This window comes from Ambystoma mexicanum, chromosome 7q, assembly GCF_040938575.1.
Source record: "Ambystoma mexicanum isolate Mex_15411 chromosome 7q, UKY_AmexF1_1, whole genome shotgun sequence".
In the NCBI taxonomy this organism is placed as follows: domain Eukaryota; kingdom Metazoa; phylum Chordata; class Amphibia; order Caudata; family Ambystomatidae; genus Ambystoma; species Ambystoma mexicanum.
This window is the reverse complement of record NC_090941.1, coordinates 282938395-282960450: the sequence shown is the minus strand read 5'-3', so window position 1 is coordinate 282960450 and position 22056 is coordinate 282938395. Positions and strand designations below refer to the sequence as shown.

Here is a 22056-nt window from a genome sequence, read left to right as displayed (position 1 = left end):
CACCGCTTTTAAGGCGAGTGGGTTTCCGGAAACGGCAGCCGGAGGGCAGCCGCTGACGGACCCTCAGCAGGAGCGCCGCGACGCCGAGGACCGTAGGGAACGGAGGGAGAAGAAATCACCGGAAAAACCAGCAAACCGCGGAGCAGGACAGACAGGCTTGCCTGACCTAAGGCGGGCTGGGAGGAGCCCCACGCGGATGGGGAACACGGAGGAGAGTGGCCTAGAGAAACGCCGTGAGAAAGTCTGAGGTCAAACAGATAGCCCAAACGAGAATACCAAAGGGACGCAGATAGCGGAATTGGCAAAGAGCCAGGCTAATAATCTGACTGCCACTCAAGAAAGGGAAAGTGTGGATGTGGACAGTTTACCACAAGAGAATGAGGAAGGAAGAAGGCTTGACTGGCCACAAGAGAAGGTTCCCAAAACAGTCGTACAAGCAAGCGTACACAGGAAGCCAGGGTCTGCTGACATTGATGATGAATTAGGCATAAGTGAGAACGCAATAGGAGAAGAGACAATACAAAGGGAGGAAAATCGGATGCAAGTGCCAATCAATAAATCCATCAGGCACAAAGGGAAAGAAAGCAGCACAGAAGAAAGTTGGAGAGAAAGTGAAACGGGGACGTCAGACTCAGATTCGGAAACAGAACTGGAGAAAAAAGCCCTAGAAACAAAACAGAATAAAAGGATAACTACCAATAAACCAACAACGTAAAGAAAAAATCAAGAAAAGACGAATAAAATGAAAACAACAAAGAATACCAAAGAAAGAGGATGTGAACAGCTAGGAAAAACGAAAACGACAGGAGAAAATATAAAAAAGAAACCGCAAAAAAAAAGATGAGGGAATTCAAAAAGGACCATTGCCAGTATCCTTGTCAGGAACATTGAAAGCATTTTTCTTCAACCAGCAGAAACGAAAATTAGACCCGGAAAACGATCTATCGGACGCAGAACTGCTGGAAGCGGTCGAGGTAAATTCCGGAGGGGATAGCCAACAGACCCTCGGGGTCATCATGGGGCTAGAAGGATCACCAGCTATAGGTCTGTCGCAGCTCTTGCAGGAAAAAAAGAATGCGGCGAAAGCAATCCGGCGGCAAATAGAAGAAAGAGAAGAAAGACGGAAGCTAAGCACCTTAAAAGAACATCAGGAGGCACCCTCTGAAGGAGGGGGGAATACCTTAAGAACTGAAGACGACAACCAAAGACAGGCCCTGGCCCGGGAGAGGGTGTTCCAACCAAAAGAGCAACGTCAAAACGCAGATTGCCCAGACTGGGCAAAAGCACTCCTGAATCTAGACCAGCTACTTCGTACCCCAGAGAAAGTAAGAGAACTACATGGAGTGAACCAGCAAAGAGAAACACAGAAAGAACAACCTAAGTGCAGAGGAAAAATCACACAGAACCAGGTTAAGCGATAGCCTATTTACAGAAGCAATGGCAACGCCAGGGAAAATAGCCAGCACATCGAAATCGCCGAAAAACAGAAGGATAAGTGAATTAGGCACGTCGATACAAAAGGAGTCCCCAAGTAAAAAAACGGATCTACTAACAATCATGTCTGCAATAAGGATCGCACTGGCCCCATATTGCAAACTATATGAAACAATAAAAGAAGGAATACAAGATAACACATCAATTCTGGCCTCTATGTCCATAAAAATCATGCATATAGAAGGATACATCACAGCTGTAGAAGAAAGAAATGACGCCTACAAGAAAGGGTGGGAAAAAGAACTGGAGGACTTAAAGAAACAAATTGAGTGCTTAAAAAGGGGGACGGAGGAGGAGGATCAGAAAACTAAAAAATCGGAGTTGGAAAGTAAAAAGGCTGCAATCACAGATAGACACAAAGGAGACCATGAGATAAAGGAAGTGATGGAGGAAAGGTTCAAACCCCCACAAATATACCCAATCAAATCAGGACTCCGAGATTATCCTCAGAGAAAAGCTCCAGTGATATTGAAACTAAAGAATAATGACAAGGCAGAAAGATCCAACAAAAGATCAGGCGGAGCAGCAGGAATCAGAAAAACCAAAAGAAAAAAAAAAGAAGGAACTAGAGAGAAAAGTCCAGAAAAAAGGCAGAGAGAAGGGAAAAGAGGCAAAACGAGAAGCTCTCCCCTTTCGGTTGAAGATTTTATGAGTGATACTAACTTGATGAACTTGTCCCAACATTGGGAGACCGCCTCCAACAACTCAGTGATGGAGGTGAACACAGATCAGCAAATACAAAAACAAAAAGAATCAGAGAAAGAAATAGAAATTAGACAAAACATGAAAGCCCAAACACCAAAAAGAAGCCTAGAGGCAAGTGAGACCCAAAAGAGGAGAGAATTGGAGATACAAAAAAAGAACAGAGAAGAAGAACGAAAGCCCTCAAAAGAGCAAAGAATAAGTGAGCGGTCAACAACACACCGACAACAGGTGATAAAAAGCTCAGAGGACAACAGAAGAACTGGTATGTCGAAAGCTGAAAAACAGGAACGTATATTCAAACTTGAGCAACTAGATCCAAAAAGCGGATATATGATCCTAAATAGGAAGACGATTTTGAAATTAATTAGCAAAATGAACGCGCTGAAAATGATAAAAACAGAAGACATCACGTTAGTAGAGCCTTACCATAGAGGAAAGATCGCAAAGGCATACATTCACGTGAAAGAACCAATCCGGCAAGACATGGAGGCAAACGCAGCTATTGAAATGCGCCAAAATGGGGTTGGGTTGACAGAAATAAAAAGAGAAATACAAAAAGAAAAGAAAGCGCCACAGTATGATGAAAAAGAAAGAAGGCCATACCATTTTACTTCACGGACAGAAGAGCGGTATCGATCTAATAGAATAGGAAAACATAGAGAAGAAAAGGGTACCGATTTGGAATTGGAGTATGGACGAACGGAAGACAGAAAAGAGAACCGAAGATACCATAAGGACAAAAAACAACAACAAAACACGCAGTCAAGGAAGGAGCACCAGGACACGGGCTCAGAATATCATAACCTACACCGGAGAGCGGAACCAAGACGCTTTCAGAGACATTTTAGCCCAGAGAGAACTGGCCGCCACAGTAGAAACGAGAGAGCAAAGAAATCACCCCCGAGACAAACAAAGGAGATGTCAATGAACACGGGCACGCTAGCATGGCTAAAAGCAGCCTTAATGCGCAAAACAGAGAACTAGCAATTAACGCGGTCACCGGCACCTACGTGGGATGAACAAAGTAGTGGTGACCAAAAAGAAAGCAAGAAATGTTTCATCCTGGGGTCATGGAACACAAGAGGATATACTCATCTAACCAGACCGGGCGACGTGGACTTAGGCGCACTAGACATCATATGTCTACAAGAAACTTGGTTACAAGGAAAACCCGGCCTAGACGGCTATGTAGTGGAAATAGCACCTGCAAGCAAGGACTTGTTAGGCCGACCATCCTCAGGTCTGTTGACAGCAACGAAAATGGGAGTGGGCCTGGCAACACCGATAAAACTGCATGAATCATATGAGATGCTAGTAATACTGACCACATGGACCAACAAAGGAAAATCAAAGAGCAAGATGATTGGCAACCAAGTCATCATAATAAACACGTATTGGAACCCCCAAAAGATGACAAACAAAACGTACTGCGCAAAAATGGCAGAGATGATAGACGAAATCAAAACAGAACACATGAATGCGGACATCATCATATGTGGTGACTTAAACGCCGATTGTAGGGAGGGGAACAAAGAAACAAAGTTGGGAAAGTGTCAAGGCACGACCCGAGAGAGAGGTATCGCATGGGAGACCTTGATTAAACCAAGAAATCTTCATAACATCGCAGCTCTATTTCCGAAGCAAAAGAACATCCCAACTTGGGAGAGCTTGAATGCAAAAGCTACCCTAGATTACATCTTTGTGTCGACAGAATTCCTACCCAGAATTGAAGAATACAAAGTTCAAAGAACCACACACAGTGATCATAATCTGCTGACATGTAAATGGACAGGATCTCAAACAGAAAATCATGTGTACAAACACAATCTCGAAATAAACAACCAGCAATCTAGAGTTCGTCTAACAGAAGAAGATGTAAAAACGATAACAGCAAGATATAGACTTCCAGAGGAAGCCTAAGGACAAGCACCACAAACTCGACCGAACTACATACCATTGCTAATACCATACAAAAAACCAGCGAGGAGTCAACAGAAGAAAACGTCAAATGCATTGCACACATATGATAAACTGGTGGTTGAAAGAAGAAAAGTGGTGAGGAGGTTAAGAAAAATTGCAATAAAAAGAGACCAGCAGGAAGACTGGGAAAACTGGCAGATGGAGGCTAAGAAATATAATCAGTGGCTAAAGCAACATAGATTACGGATGTACCAACAAGATGCGGAAAGAATGTTGAAAAGTCTTGGCTCAAAGAAAACAAGCGATTTCTGGAGAAGCAACAAATCCCTCGAAGCCACCGGAACTGACAAATCAAGTCCCTGAGTCAAGTTGGAAAACATATCTAACGGCACAAATTGAGCGACCGAAAACACAAACAACTAAAGGATTATCGGACCCGACAGCCATTTGGGTGAATGTGGCAAACACTACAGACATTGAAAGGACTATCAAACATTTAAAAACATCAAGGGCCCCCGGACCCGACGGGCTGTCAAATGTCGACCTAAAGCAATCGGCGAACGCTTGGGCAGTGCTAATAAGCAAAATCTTCTCACATTGTGCCCAGACCAAAATGGTCCCGGAAACATTGCTAAAGGCCATAATTGTGCCGGTGTATAAAAAAAGGCGAAAGAGAAGACCCGGAAAGCTACAGGCCCATAGCGCTGTTAGACATTGTGGGCAAAATCTATGCAACCCAGCTGTTGATCCATTTCAGAACATGGGCAAAGACTGCACCCTGCTTCGACATTTTTCAGACAGGATTTCAGAAGAAGGGAGGCACGACAATAAATATACTGATCCAACAGATCCTGAAAGCGAAAGTAAAAGAAGGAGCCCCAAGAATCTACCTGGCATTCGTAGATCTATCAAAAGCTTTTGATAAAATCGACCGAGAAAAACTATGGCTAAAACTGAGCAAGTGGAAATGCCCAATGTCCATCATGGCCCCTATAAAAGCGCTTTATGAAATTACAAAAAATAGAGTAAAACTGAGTAAACAAGGCATCTTGTCGGAAGAGATTGCAATCCAGCGAGGTGTAAAACAGGGCTGCCCACTAGCTCCAGCCCTGTTCGTTGCTTTTTTGGGTGACTATCAGATCGAAGAGGAAAAAGTACGAGCTTTCCCACCAAAAATTGGAAATGAAATCATACCACGACTATCGTACGCAGACGATGCCATCATTATCGACCAAACCCCAATTGGGCTGCAACGAAAATTGAACAATCTGGCAAACTATATGTCAACAAATTATTTGGAAATCAACACAACAAAAACTAAAGTGATGGTCTTTGAAAAAAACGCAAACAAAAATAAGAAGCAGCTGAATTGGCATTTGGAGAACGCCAAATTGGAAGTAGTCGACAAGTTTAAATACCTAGGGGTAACCTTAGATGGATCAACAGGCGACAAAGCAATACAAGACCAGTTATGGGACAAAGTTAAAAGACTTACAGCACAAACTAGACTGGTTGACAAAAAATTTGGGAAATTCTCCATTGTCCCAGCGATAAAATTTTACAAGGCCAAGGTTGTGCCTTCTATCATCTATGGTTTAGAAGCCCCCTTCAACTTACCGAACTCAATATGGCAAAAATTGGAAGGGCACGTGTGGAAGGCAGTATTAGGCCTACCCAAATCAACCTCCATGCCCGCAATTAGAAGGGAATTGGGCCTGGTCTCTTTGGCCTCATCAGTGAAACAAAGCAAGCTGAGACTATATAGAAAAATCATAATGGCCGATTCCTTACCAATATTTGCGGTGATATCAGAAGAATTGAAAATGGGCACCTGTAAAGCGCTCAACAATTGGGCAACAACAATACAAGAAAAGCTAAAGGAAATATCATGCACAGAAGAAGATCTCAAAACAAATCCAGATCGAGTAAAGATAAAAATTGAACTCATGGACTGGATCCGTACTGTAGACACAGCGAGAGTAAATAAGCTACTCACCCACCTTCCACCGACTTTTAATAGGGTGAAAGAGCCACTGAATTACTGCAAAAAGTTTCCGAACAAAAAGATGAGGAGCACATTTTTGAAGGCAAGATTAAACCTGCTGATGACCCACCAAATTCTAGCCATTAGATCATTGAAAATGGATAACAGCTGCCGCCTATGCAAAAATAAAGAAGAAGTGGAAACATTTCAACATCTAGACCTAAGATGCCCAAAAACCAGCACAAATAGAGACAGATATTTAAAATCATGTCTGCAAGGGGCGACGACGCTAGATGAAGAGGCGGTCTGGAATAGGCTAATCTCAGGAGAAACAACGAGATGGACCAAAGCGGCAGTAAAATTGATAGATCTAGCTTTCGAAATGATTTCCAACACACAGGCCCATATGAAAACAGCAGAGGTGGCCGGGTCAGCGAACTCGCCTATTGTAAGCTAAATACGAGGAACAATTAAATAACAGAGCAATCCTGAGAGAGAAGGCGGAAAATGAATATGACTGAGAATTGTCATCGCAAAAAAACGACCATGAAAAGCGCCTTTGGCGCATCTGAAGAAGAAGAAAGGTTCTTGTAAAAATCGTTAATTTTTTTTTTCCGATTACAAGCAAGTAAATAAATAAAAAATATATATGTATATATATATATATATATATATGCCTGTGATGACATCGTCCTCGACACAGAGGCCTTCAAGGGACATCGACTTGATGCCATCGACGCACAGTGCCCTCTGCCGAAATTGTTTTGCCAGAGCAGCTGAAGCTGGACAACATATGTCAAAGATGAGGAATATGTGGGAGGAACATCCAGTCGAAGGAACGTTACCATGGGTAAGTAACTTGTTCTTCTGGCGACCAACTGATCTATTGTGTAATTTCTGATATTTGTCATGTTCTGTATAAGAATAAATAAAGTGCTTTTGTTCCTACTACGGGGACATTTGGTATCGCTTTTTGCATTGGCTGTTTGGATTATAAATTTGTCATGTTAGGTTTAACTGTTTATGTTGCGGATCGTTTTGCGGCTCACACCGTTTGAAGACGATGTTTAGATACTCATTGCATTTTCTTGTGATTTGGGAAAGGGGCTGTGTGCTGTCACAGTCGATTTCTGGTTTTGGAGCTAGTGAGGCATTATGCTGTCTCCTAGTTAAGTGGGCTCAGAGTCACTGCGCCTGTGGTGTTTGTCTGCCACCACATAAACACAGTTTGTGACTAGCGGTGTGGGGTCCATGTGTGTTGCCACATGGCCCCCAGGTTGTGATGCATTTGCCACTCGGTGGCTATTAAGGGTACTTTCACAGATTGATTGTTGTGCATTCCTGTGGGCTGCTGTTTCCATGATTGCAGCTGACAGGATTGTCTTGTGTTTTTTTTCATTCTGACTCCACCGCCGTATTATATTTTCCATTTCACCGGGACCACAGTTTATTGCTGGTGTTTACAAAAACAGGGGACATGGCACTGCCCCCAGATTGAGTGAGTTGGTAATTCATTACCGTCACAGTTGCCACGGTTTTTGTCCTTAGTTGGTAGTATCATTGGACAGGATTGTGCACAGATTTCGATGCATATGTCCTTTGCTGGTTATTATGTGTCAGTGTTCTATGTCAGCGCGCCATCGCTGTTTTATTTTAGTGGTTCACAGCTGATTGATTGACCTTGTGATTATTCTCTGTCGCTGAGTTAGCTTTGACTTTCTTCATGCCGTAGCTTACATTTGCCACTCAGTCAAAGGGTTGACATGGTATGCCATTACCATACATATCCTTAGCCAATGCCAGGCGTCTTTAAATTGCTGCCTACAGGTCCGCCTTGTTTAGCGAATTGCCATTTCCATTGGGGTTACTTGTAATTGTAATTTTTTTTGTTGATGAATTGACTGTGGGTTTTATTTCTTGATTTATTGTGGGCTTTGTCAAGATTGTGTGCTACTATTCACCAGCACACTTTCCATGCTACAGACAAATGAGTGCACAGACATTCCTACATGTATACCTCCAAGGCCGGCCGGCTAAACAGAAAACACACTCGCAAAATAGGCCTAGAAAAATAGGCCTAGACCCAAGTGTTTCTGCAGACACTGCTAAATAATAACATTCAGAAGCATCTATAGCACCACCTGTAGATGTTTTAGATGGACTTGCACCATGCTCGCCTCACCTAAGGGCCGGCACACCTCCTTTTCTGCCCCACCTCCACCCACCACGCCACCAACTCCACCCGCCATTGCCACCCGTCACACTCCCCAAGCTACCAGAGCAGCTACCCCTACCTCTCGCACTTCCGCCTGTATTCCCGGCCGCCTCATCTTCCTCGCACTCCACAGCCTTATCTACCTCTCCCTGCCCCGCCTCCACTTCTGCCGCCAGTGTCCTCTACTTACATGCCACCCTGGAACCGCTCTCAGCAAAGTAGGATCCCACCTCAATCTACATCCACTCCCCTTCCTACCCCCAGTCCAACAGGTGTATGTCTGACTCAATATGCCAGAAATACATGGAGGACCTGCAAGCACTGTCTTGACTCCTACGCTTTTAAATCCAGGCCAGGACAACTTACCAGGCAAGATATTCAATTGTCACATTCATTTATATCTGAGCAACCCTCTCTACACACTGTGGACACCTCAACATCCTCTGCTCCATCCACCCTTATGCCTATGCGCACCTTCCCTCAGGCTAATACTGATGCGGAACCTACGAGGATTCACACTCCCTGGATCTCCACTGACTTATAACAATTCCTACGTTGCCTGACAGCCACCACCGCTTTCATGGAACATTTGTACACAGTGATAGGCTGTTATCATCCCGCCATTGGGGACCTTCAACAACTCCTACGAGCTGTGCTCAAAGACATTCTATACAAAAACAAATTATGGACAAACTGCAGTAGCCTGACACACTAGCGAAAGGTGAGAATATTACAGCTAATATTACTGCGCTTACCGCCCACATGAAAGAAAATACTCTGTCAAATCTGACTGATCAAAGACTGCATCTTTCAAACAGAACCAATGTGAATACTCTATGAATGCCTATCTAGACTGACTGACCTTTTTAACCAAATTTCTTTTGCGACTGGTCTACTTCTGGAAATGTTAAACGATATGCAAAAATGGTTAGGTGGGGGGAGGGCAAGCTTAATCTATTGAAAAAGCACAACAAGCATCTCAAAATGTCTGTGAAAAACTGAAATAAATATGCCAGGAGACAGATGGGGCTACCCGCCTCATGGCTTTACAAATACAGCATGCTCAACAAACGTCTGACTTTGGTGTCCAGGGACGCCAGGGTACCTCACACCAGCACTATGCGCAATAGAATCCTCTGCCACCTTTTCACCAGGGCCACCAGCCACTGCAGATTTTTGCACATCATTGTTGCCTGCCCAGCAACCCCTGCCAGGGCAACCTTCCTGCAGATATTGTAAGCAGACGGGTCATCTCGTCCAGCAATGTCGTACCAAACGTTCCAGAACAGAGTAATATGGTCCCACTATTGCTTGCAATGATTTCATTCCTCCAAAGAGTTCTGTTTGCTACCCTACACCCATGGCACCTGCCCCTCCACCTCCTCCTAGCGGGGGCTACCAGGACATTCACATTTTCTATGGTCCACAATGACTTAGCCAGAGGGACCCTGCCATGTGGTCTGCTGCTTTGCTACCACTGGACTACTTGACACTTGACACTGGTGCCAGCTGCTCCATGCTGCGAGTTGCTGGATTTCCAAATGTGGATGTCTCAAAAGAAATTGTCATTGTTGGCACCACAATCTCGCACCCGGTATCACCTGAATTGTCTGTTCCCATTGGTCCGATCACGTCAGCGACCTTTACTTTCTCCGGCGGAACAAAGTGGTTGGCGGTGATGAGCAAGGTAGTCCTTGATTTCAAAGTGTCTTAAGTAATGGAGCGGTGCGGCTCTGGTCGATGAGGTTTCATCAGTTCTCCGAACCTCAGTTGACGGTGATGGTCGTCGATGGTCTTGACGCCCTGGCGCTTCACTTCAGATTCCTCGGCGGTCCCTGTCTCTGGTCGGCAGCCTTTCGAGGACTGACTTCCAGGGAGCCTTGGTGAAGGTTAGCTGGTGCACGATGTTCTCACGTAGCTCGGGAAGAGGTCTCCTAGCCAGGTCCTCTCTTGGATCAGTTCTTGGAGACACAACAGCTTTCGGATTGCGTTGAAGGAAAGCAGCATCAAAGCCTTCTTCTTCCAGCTGGGCTTCAAGGTTAAGCATCAAGTTTTGAATTCAGCTTCTGAGCGATTCTAGTCAGTGAGAGGTCGCCAGATATACTGCTTTGTCTCTCATTAACACTGCTGAGCCCGGCTCAGGCAGCAATCACTCAAAAGGGCATTCAGCAGGCAGGCAGCCAATCAGGATCACGGTGCATTCAGGCCATTCTTCTCCATCTAGACACTCACAATAAGGAATGTGGATTGGGACAAACACCCAGCCATTGAGCACTCCACACTGCATTCATACCAGTTTCTGGCAGGGCCGTCTAATTCATTGAGTCACACAACAGAAACCAGACACCCATAACATGAAATGTATATTGGTCACACACTCTATTCACCCAGGTACTACCCCAAGGGTGTACCCACAACATACAGTCACTGGGAAGGCTCCAGACAGTCTGGCCTGGACTTCCCCACAATACCATATATGTCACTTCCATCCAACAGCCAGTCAGGGGAAGGGACAGAGTCAGGGCTTCCCAGGACATTGGGAAAACAAGGTAAAAGGCAATAGAAAGCAAGAGGCCAAAGGGGCCATCTTGTCTCCTATCAGGAATCAACTGATTCCAATGGCAGGGCTGGGGTATCCCAACATTGAGGCTACTCAGAGCACCTGTCAAACTCAGCATGGAGCTGCCTCAAGCCCATACCCTGCTCTGTGGGCCACACACAGGTGCCCAAAAACATATGCTAGGGGTACAGGGTTGTACCCCCACCCATGGGTGCCATAAGGGTATCCCGAGGGTCTGTTCACCAAACCAAAAAGAGGAAGAGCTGCACTGCCAGGAGTCCCACATGGACTCCTGTGCAGAAAATAACACAGAACACATATGATAACAGGAGTACAGGACAAGGACACGGAGGCCCTGTCCCTCCGATGCATTTCCAGCATCACAGTACCCCAGTATGTAATATCACCTCAAGCAGAGGAGGGTATCAAGCATGTCATCTCCCTGATTCACACAGACTAGGACTGACTCTCTTTCGCTTATCCTTGGTCTTATTTTCCATACTGTCTTCCGTCTCTCGTTCTTATATTCCTTTTTATTCTGTTTACAAACTCTCACCACATCCCACACTCACATTTCTCTTATTTCTGGTATTTCTCTCGATTTCCAGACACACTCACTTCTATTATTCCTCCTAGCCCTATGTGTCCGGAAAACACTCTACAACCTCTTTGTCTCTTATTTCTGTTTCACCTCAATGATTTTGAATCGTTCCATCCATCTATTCTCCTCCCCAATAATTTAGCCTCTCTTGCTTGGTCCAGACAAACTTTACAGCGGTGTTCTCGTGTTCCTGTCAAACCTCTGTCTCCAGAAACTTTCCCTCACGCTGTTTCTCTGGGTCTTGTTTCCTGTCTCTGTCTCTAACGTCTGGTCTTTCCTCTAGCTCTCACATTCCTGATTATCATGCCTTCAGTCGGCAGGTCGTATCCTCCCCATTTTGTGTCTTTAGTCTTCTGTACTATGCTTGCTTCTCTTGCTTGTCTAGTTTTCTTATGTGTTCTGTTGCTGTTCACTTTTTCTTTCAGGATCTCGTCCTTTAGTTCACTGCTCATTTCCTATAGCTTTCCATCCCTTTTTGTTTTTTTTCTTCCAAAGCACTGGGCATCCAACACATCCTCTGGTTCCTGTTCTCCACATGGCTCTGTATGCCAGAGGCCTCCGGCTTTCCATGTGTGTTGTACTACGACCTCCATGATCCCACGCCAAACTTTTCTCTTGCCTCTGCCTTCTTCTCTGTCCATATCCACCAGGACTATCAGTACCTCTTTACATCCAGTTACAAGGGAAGTCATCTCACATACAGGTCCCTTCCAATGGGCTTTATTGGCGCCCCATCTCTCTTCTGACTGTTTTTTCAGGAAGACCTCCAGGATGTCACCTTGCCGGGGGGGGGGGGTTCCACTATGATCCAATACATGGATGACCTACTTTTAGCATCACCTTCCTTTCAGGTCTCCATCGCCCACTATGACTCACAGGGTCTCCTGACGCTTCGACAGCCTTCGCCAAGAGCAAGACTGCACCTCTCCTTTGCTCCCGCCCTCTCAGATTACTCTAAATCATTCACCCTGTTCTGTGATGAGAAAGAGGGATATGTCATAGCCATAGCACGGGGACCTACAATGCCCTGTAGCCTATTTTAGCTCACATTTAGACCCTGTAGCCTCTGCCTTTCCCAGAGGTCTCAGAGCGGTAGATGCCGCTGCTCTTCTCCTTACAAAAGCTGACAACATTGCCCTAACACTGGCTTGCACGATCACCACACAATGCACAGCCACTATATACACTGTTTCACTGTAAGCTTTTGATACATTACATGACTACTCGACCGTCTGGAAACAGAGAGGTTTCCTAACTACACAAGGTACTCCCATTTTCCATGTACCCTATGTTGAAGCACTGCTTATTGCAATTCTGCCACATACCGAGTAGGCCATTATGAAGTGCAAGGCCCACACTGAACTTTCTGACAGCACACTCCATGGCCCCCAGGCTCCTGTTGGTGGACTGCTGTTTCTCCTATGATTTGAGGATCCCCAAGCATCTCTTTCCATCCTGCTCTTCCAGTTCCATAAACTCTGACAGAGTTCTCTCCCCCACGAGATCCTCATGGGGAGGCCCATGCAAATGCCAGTTACTTCACCACCTTCCCGGGAGATTGGGCGGTCCTTGTTATTACTATTATTATTATAAGATGTATAAAGTGCAGACTATGGCCCGGAGGCATCTAGGCCCTGAAAGTACATCAGTGAAAATAATCATTGCATCCTCGCTGGAAAGTTCCTGACAACCCACGCTGCAGTCCACGCCAGCCAGTGTGTGAAAGCAGCACTTCCACTCGACGACGATAAACAGCAAGAAGTCCTGGACAAAGACAACCCATCTTCTGCCATCACCAAAGACACAGCAAAGCTGCAATCTGCACGGGCACAGGAAAAAGAGACCACTCTTCAGCGACCCACTGGGTTCCCAGCAGCTAAAACACTGGTGACTCTGCCTCCAGTACTCCTCGACGACAAAGTCCCGCTAACTGTCCCCTGGTACAATTTGAAGAGTGCGGCCACCATCTCACCTGACTTCAGCAAGTGACCCATCGCTCTCAAAGGTTTCTGCTACATTTGTCTCCGGCAGGTGACCAATCACTCTCAAAGGTTTTTGCTATACTTGTCTTTGGCAGGTGACCAATCACTCTCAAATGATTTTACTACACTTGTCTCCAGCTGGTGACCCATCGCTCTGAAAGGTTTGCTACCCCTGTGGGTGGCCCATCACTCTCAAAGGTTTTGTCACCAAGCAGCCACAGTAACGCTGCGCACTTGGAGTATAGGTTCATATGTGCTCCAGCCAAATGGGGTTTCGTAGGCCAGCTAGTTTGGCACATCACCGCAGCTGATTTCTTCCAGCTCTACGCATCTGTCATCATCATCCTGGCAGGACTCCTGAACTTTTGCATTATCGTCCCTCCTGTCTACCCATTCCTGGAATGATTGACACTCTTAGGAACATTTAGGTATAAGGCCCCAATCTGCATACGGTTGGACTGCTAATGCTAGCAATAATACTGCATGAGTTTAAGTGAAGTATTTGGACCATGTTGCTGTTCATTACCATAGTATTTGTTCTGCCTCACTCTACATCCACCATCCTACACCGAGACACTAACATCTTTCTCAATTTCTCTTGGGCCTACCCAGACCTAATACATGCCTCTGAGGGCTAGATATGCTCCCACACTCCTAGGTACGCCAGTGGGGGGGATTCCCTTCATCCCCGTCCCATTCAATCTTGCTGAATGGTGTTATGACCCCCTTATCAATGACTCTTCTTGTCTCAAGAGGACCCATCATTTTTCCTGTGGATTCTTCTACCCCAGCTACACCAATATGTTACACCCTAAACTCTTTCACCACTTTCAAACACTTGAGTTCACAGGGCTCTTCCATTCTACATGATATTTTAATTAGTGTTGTTATAATTGGCGCTTCAGCAATGGTAGTTTTCTTATTCACTGCCTTCTGTCATGCTGTGCTAGACAGGTGTGTTACTGGCCCACCGAGGACAGACTGCTGCCACTTGAAATAGAAAAGCTTAAAATTATTGACATTTCAAATGTGCAACAATGATTGGGCTGAAGTTTTGAATTAGGAACTTTTTAGGTTCACAATCACTGTCTCTAGGAACAACATTCTTTCAGTAGCAATCCCTATGCCTCTCCACCTATCCTTATGTCACCCATATACCTCGGTATCGTTAGTTAAGATTATACCTCAATCATGTGCCCTGTGGTCTATGCCCTGTTCAGGGACGACCAAACTGGGGTTTGATGTGGCCGGATTATTATTAGGCTATGTTATGTAGGATTATTATTGTGATAGGTTATGTAGGATTCTTCTTATGCTATGTTATGCTGTGCTATGGTATGCTACATTTGGCTCTCCCATACAGTTAGGCCTCAGACCCTCCATGTCACCTCCCTCTAGCTCTCTGTGCCTGCTCTACATGCAGCACCCCGGAAAGGGCCAAACAAACCCCTCCTAGGGCAGAGGACACGTTTGACCTTCACTTCTGCTTATTCTCTTCACATTTAGCATTAGCCCCATATATGGGAGATAGCAGAAGGGGTTTCTGTGAATGCTGCTTATTCATAATACAACACAATGGGAGTCATTACGAGTTGGGCGGTAGCCATGCCGCTGTCAGCGGCATGGCTACCCCCTTACCGGGTACCAGGTCCGGGTTCCTTAAATGAGGAATTACCGGGCCATTCCAACCTTGGAGGGCCCGGTAATTCCTCATTCAAGGAACCTGGACCCGGTACATCCCCATTCCCATTCGAGCCCCCATGGGGCTCAGTGGGATTGGGGAGCATGCTAACAACGGGCCCGTTGTTAGCATGCTGGTCTCCTTGCGGGACCCGCTAAGGAGGCCTGGTTTACCAGGCGGCCTTAGCGGGTCCCGCGAGGAGACCTTGTAATAGGGCGGTAAGGGGTTGACGGCTCCGGCACCTTTACCGGTGCCGTTAACCCCTTACCGCCTTACTCGTAATGACCCCCAATGTCCCCGGAGCGCTGCGTCACAAGTAAGATGCTTCCGAGTCCCCATTCCTGTGGAGTCCTATTAGACTTCATGGGAATGGGGACTTACATTTTCCAGCGCCTGACTTCCTGGGCCGCTGGGACTTGTAATGTCCCAGTGACACCGGGAAGCTAGGTGCCGGAAACAGTGTTATGAGGTCGGCGGCACAGCGTGTTACTGCCAACCTCATAATGAGGCCCATGGGTCCAAGGACTCCATGGGAATGGGGACATGGAAGCACTGGCACCGTTGCTAACGGTGCCAGTGCTTCTGTGAAAACTCTGTGGGCGGGTGCCGTTACGCCTGGCAGGTCAGACGTGTCGGCTGTAATGGCCCCCGACCGCAGAGTCGGAGTGTGGCGGTCCGGAAATAAGGGTGCCCGTAGCAACGTACCGGCATCCTTTCTGGACCGTCACACTCATAACGAGGCCCAGTGTGAGGGTTAGAGTAGGATTTGGCACAGGACGGTGGAACTTTGATTTGATGGACATTATGGCAATTTTAAAATTTAGTTTTAGTTTGAGGTAGGGAAACCCCTCTTAGAGATAGGGACAGTGAGGTCTTTTATTTGAGAAATAAATGTTTATAACCAAAAGCATGCTACCTTTGTGTCAGCTTCCTTCTTCGACACCCTTACACCTGCCAGAGGCTCTTCCATTCTCCCAACATTGTTATGTTATAATGATTCATTCCGCGCACCACTGCCATTTTCATTGTCTCCAGGTGCTTTGGCTGATCTGAAAGAGAAGCAGTGCTGCGAGGGCTTAGTTGGATTGAGAGGGAAAGCACAAGAGAGCTTTAATGTACTGTTGGTAGCTTCAGTTTGGAAAAAAACTGTCCTTGTGTGCTGGTTTGTTTTAGTTGGTATACATTAGGTGGTGTTTGGTATATGAATGTATATGGCGTGATTTGTGTGTAATTGCTTTAGTTTCTTGTTGGATGTTGCAGAGTGTTTGCAGTTTGTGGTGGTTTTAGGTTTTTTCTGCGGTAGAGGTATGAGTGTGTTTTGTTCAGTGTTTGAGGGCGAGTATGCAGGATATTGGGGAGTTTTTATTAGGGCTTAAGGGGGAATAATGTAGTGGGGATGCAAGTTCTGCATAGAGAAAAGGCGCGAACGGATCAGCTGCGGGAGTAGCACACTTAAAGGGGTAGGGGGCTGTAGTTATGGCTGCATATGGGTATGCATTTGACGGTGTTCTAACTAAATAATTTACAAATAATAAGGCTTAAACTGCAGGTAAGTATGTGGGACATAACATTAGATTTAGGCATCGCAAACAGGCCTACATGTTCACGTTGACTCGAAAATAAAGTCACACTTTCATTAATTTGTCTAGCAGTGGTAAAAGCTGACAGCACATTGCAAACTACACATTCCCAGGCTATTGTGGAAATAAATAAACAGCTCTTGATACATTCGCCACCAGGAAACTAAGCTCATGGGTGCCAGGGGAAGGCAGCAATTGTACAACCATTTTTATAATTCAGCATTATAGTTTTGGAAACTGGTCTACTGACAAAATACTCCATGTCATTTTTAAATCGCCTCGCAGCACACCGCAGCCTGGGATGTGGCTCAAAGAGTTCCTAGGGTGCAACATTAAGTCCATAACTTGTTAACAGTTCAAGGCTCATGTGGTGTCATGATCGATTGCGCTTTCATGGGAAGCTCATGGAGATGTCCAGCGGTAGATTAATGAAGTTCCACTGATCATCTGTAATGTTTCAATGTTTTGGCTCTATGTTGTGGGACCGTGAATTGGACAGTGACATCACAGCAGGGGCCAAGGGTGGTCTGATAAGAATTGCGGAATCATTTCTGGATAATCTATCTCCCGCTAAAGGGGAATCACATAACTTCGACAATAAGCTTCAGTTGGGGGATTGACCTATTGTTGCAATGTGTTTTTTTTATATTAAATTTCTTATTAGCATTTTTTAGGCAACAAACAATAATTTGCCTCTACCCTCCCCACTGTGAATCGTCCCAAAAAACAGTAAACCGACTTTATCACATCCAACAGTTGCCCAGGTGACCCAGAGTATTTTAAATATTGCCCCAACATATGACCCCGCATCCCACCCCTTTACCCCAACTTGTTAGGATCCAGAGTCTTCCTCTCTTTACTGAGTTCTTTCCAGATAGTGTATGCAGAATTTCTTCATATTCGGCCTATCAGGTAACGTATATTTTTAAGTATTCTCGGTTGTTGGAAGTGGGCTTCTCTGTCTTTCACGAAATCATGGAAGGGGTTCCAGACCGCCAGAATTTCAGGTATTTTCCTGTTTTTAGGGCACAAATCTTTTCCATGGCCATAACCTACCATATCTTGACCCACCACCAGGCTGTTGTCGGTCCCGATTCATTCGTCCATGATTGTGCTAGTGTCATTCTTGCTGCTGTTAATAGGTGTGTGATTAAAGTGGCTCTGTGCCCTGATGCTGCATAAGTACCTTCTGCCACTGCTCCTAGTAAGATTGATTTGGGTGACATTGGGAGTTCCACACCTGTTATTTCTTTTATATGGCCCAGCACTCTTTCCAATATGTTATTGCTTTTGGGCATGACCACCACATGTGGTACAGGTCTCCCCTCTCACCACAGCGTCTCCAGCACGTAGGGGAATATTTTGCATTAATTTTGTGAAGACGATAGGGGGACATATACCATCTGTAACACATCTTGTAGGCCGATTCCTTGATCGTGGTGCATTTGGATGATCTGTGTGCCCTCAGCCATATCTGACTCCATTCATCTTCCGAGAAGGTTTCCCCCATATCCCTTTCCCAATTTTCATTTTCTTTGTACGGGAGGTTATCCTCTAATTGCGCATTACTCAGCAGTCCATATAGTCTAGCAATCCCACTCGCAGTATAGCCATCCATTGTCCGATTTGCAGGAATTTGTATCTTTCTTTTTCTCCAATTCTAAAATTCGGTTGACAGTCTATAAAGATCAGAGGGGTCCCCTCCTGGTGTATGTCTTTAAGGGTCAATGCATCTTCGCCTCAACCAACCCTCCCAGAATTTCCGCTGCAGCCCAGGCGTAAAGTCTGAATTATGTGTTATGGGGCTGAGGGGACCCATTGCCCGCCAAATATGTTTCCTTCTCAGGGCATTGTCCCAGCTGCGTAAGGACGTCTTAGTTGTATCCAAAAGCGTCCCCCCTTCCCACGGGCCCCGCGCCTAGTGTTCGCAACGCTCCCAAGGGGATTGTTGTGGCAGCCTGCTCTATTCCGTACCACCCTTTTAGGTCATCCTGGCTCGCCCACTTCAACATTGGTGCCAGATGGGCTGCTAGTACATATATCCCTATATCCGGGACTCACAAACCTAAGAGGAGAGGAGGACCCATCAAGACACTTTTTGTATTCTAGGTTTCTTGCCTTGCCAAATGAAGGTGAATATTGCTGTTTGTAGGTCCTTGATCAGGCGGGGTGGTATAGCTATGGGCAGTGAACCTACCACATAGAGCAACCGGGGGAGGAGGGTCATCTTTACTGCAGCGATACGTGCAAACCATAACAATTCTTGGGTTTTCCATCTATGCATATCTTCTTGTAGCTGTTTTCAGAGGGGTATAATGTTTGTCCTATATAATTTACAGACATCTCTTGTTAGGTGTATTCCCAAATATTCCAGAGCCTCTTTTTCCCAGGTTAAAGGGAATGCCTTCTCCAGGATCTCGATCTCCTCCCTCTCCTCCGTTACATTTATCGCTTTAGATTTGGAGCAGTTAATCGAAAACCCCGATATTTTCTCGAACTCTTGCAACTTTGACATGGCCTGGGTAGTGTGTTTTTGGTGTCTTTCATGAAAAGCATTATGTCGTCCGCGTATAATGCGATTTTATGTGTTGCCTTCCCACATGTCACCCCCCTAAACTCTGCATCTAGCCTGATTTGGACAGCAAAGGGCTCCATTGCCATAGCGAAGATCAAAGGGGAGAGGGGGCAGCCTTGCTGCATACCTCTCCTTATTTTTATTTGATCCAAGCTCATGCCATTTACTGTAAAGCTTGTTGATAGAGTTAGAAAATGTGTTAGTACCATTGTGATAAATTCCTGAACACACCAAAATCCCTCCAGAACTAACTTTAGATATTCCCAATCCAGACTGTCAAAGGCCCGTCTAGCGTCTAATGCGGCCACTGAGAAACCTTGTTGCGTACGCGTTCCCATATCAATGATGTCTATTGCCCGTCTCACATTGTCCTGTGTGTGCCTTCCCGTGATGAATCCTGCCTGGTCTTCATGTATGATATCAGGGAGAACTTTCATCAGTCTAGTTGCCAGCATTTTAGCGTAGATCTTTGCGTCTGTGTTTAGGAGTGCAATGGGGCGATAGCTTGTGCATTCTGAGGGATCTTTCGCCGGTTTCAGGATTAATATGGACGTGGATTTCCCCATGTCGGGTGTGACTGATCCCCGCTCCTTAATTACATTGAAAAGGCATGTGAGTGGGGCCAGCAGTTGTGTGCGGAAGGTTTTATAATAGCCGTTCCCCAAACGTCCGGTCCCATGGTTTTGTTTGCCGCTAGATCAGAGATCGCCTTTTTGACCTCTTGGGCCGTAATCAGACCTTCGAATGCGAGCCTATCCTATTGCATGATCTAGAGAAAGGGGGTAGCGCGCATGTAAGACCGCTGATTTTCTGGTTCAAGATTTTCATTGTGTAATAGTTCCTCATGGAATTGCACCATTATTTCTAACTTCTCTTTTTCTGCTCTGCATGGAACCCCCTGCCTATTTTTCAGTTGTGTTATTTGTTTCTTCAATTTATCAACTAGGAATTTGTTCGCATTCCCTCCATGTGTGTAATATGATTGTTTCGTGTCCAATAATGTTTGTGCGGCCTGGTCTGCCTTGCGGTTTTCAAGCTGGACTCTAATCTTTCTAAATTCTCTTAGTGATTTCTGTGTTTGTCTGGTTTTATGTTATAACCCCTCAATTCTGGACAGTTCCACCAAATATGGCCCCAGCCCACTATTGACCCACATTGCCTCCAGCATTGCGATGGGATGGTTGGTCTCGTTTTGTGCATACGAGCCGGCGCATAGTGCCATTGAACCATCAGTTTATATCAAAATTCCCTTCATTGTAATGAGCTAGTGAGTTTGGGGATCTCTGACCAAAACCCCTCCCATTCTGCTTGCGTTATAGGTTCTCCCGGGGTCAATTGCCATCGAGTGAAGTAACACAGAGAGGTAGCTGGATTGACTTATGTCATAATTGTATATATATTTGAAATTAGGGCTTTATTCCAAGGGTTGGAACTAATACATTTTTCAAAGCTGGTGAACTCTGTGGTCGCCGCCTGTTTAGGGTGTTTAATCCAAATTCTATTTTACATTTATTAAAGGGCTTATGGTCATTGCCTTGGAACATGACTCGCAATTTCATGCGGCCTACCTCCCTCCACATACTAAAACCCAGAGGATCTTGGCCCGGAGTGAATTGAGGGTTAGAAAATAACAATGTAAAAGGCGAGGGAAAAGTAGTGAATTGGTATTTTTTAGCCTCGGTATCCCATACCTCTTCGACTAAGCTTGTAATGATACTCTTATGGGCATTAAGGGGGCAATCCCTTTTAGGGAGCCCAAGGTTATCACCTAGTGCGGACCACCAATCGCCCGTACCATTTGCACCCACCTTTTCGCCAACTCTTTTACCCACCACTCCTCTAGTATATTAAGTTGTGAGGCTTGAAAGAACTTTTGGATATTCGGGAGCCCTAATCCTCCCTTATTCGTAGGTGCAGTTAAAACCTCATACGCTACCAGCTGAGTTTTGTTATTCCAGATAAATGTAGTTATCATACTCTGTAGCTTTTTAATAAAGGTGGCTGGAATGCGATTTGGAAGAGCTTGAAAACAGTAAAGCAGTTTAGGAAGGTTCACCATTTTTATCGTATTGATACGACCTAGCCAAGAGATCGACAACGGGCCCCATTTACTGAATTGACCCATAATTTCTTTCAGCAATGGTGGGTAATTAGCTTCATAGATCCCTGTTATTTCTGGAATTATTATCACACCTAACAATTTAATGGTGGTTTGAGCCCAGCCAATGTGTGTTTGCGTACAGAGTACCTACGCTTCCGCCTTTGAAAGGGAGAGATTTAAAATTTCAGATTTAGTATGATAATCCCGCCACCAAACCATAATCCTTTGTCTTCAGCTTGATGAACTTTCGCTAAGAATGGTTTAAGACAAATGGCATAAAGTAATGGTGACATCGGGCATCCCTGTTTGGTCTCTCTTTGGAGTTTAATCGGGGGAAACTTGGCCGTTTATCAAAAGACAGGCCATTGGGGATTTATAGTTTACTTTTATTTTCTCTATACATTTCGGGCTGAAGCCCATCTTTGTTAAGAGTTAAGAAAAGAAAACCCCACTCCACCCGATCAAACGCCTTTTCGGCATCGAGGGATGGTAAAACCACAGGTGTACCCTTTTTCCCAATTTTCTCAAAATATAACCGGTTCTTTTGATATTATAATGGGCCTGCCTGTGTTTAATGAAACCGGATTGATCAGGGTGTATGAGTGTGGGAAGTAAGCTTGCGAGCCTATTAGCCAATATCTTAGAATAGATTTTTGCG

General features: G+C 45.3%; 1 protein-coding gene across 1 annotated transcript; it reads left to right on the top strand.

Annotated features, from left to right (window-relative positions):
* The first annotated feature begins 1557 nt into the window (after window positions 1-1557).
* Window positions 1558-3183, top strand: LOC138528038 (trichohyalin-like). The gene has a single exon (XM_069639470.1). It carries the CDS (start codon window positions 1558-1560, stop codon window positions 3181-3183), a length of 1626 nt encoding a protein of 541 aa, XP_069495571.1.
* Window positions 3184-22056: the final 18873 nt, after the last annotated feature.

Excerpts from the sequence above, each read along its gene's own strand:
- LOC138528038 (XM_069639470.1), top strand. The coding sequence starts at position 1,558 with ATGTCTGCAATAAGGATCGCACTGGCCCCATATTGCAAACTATATGAA.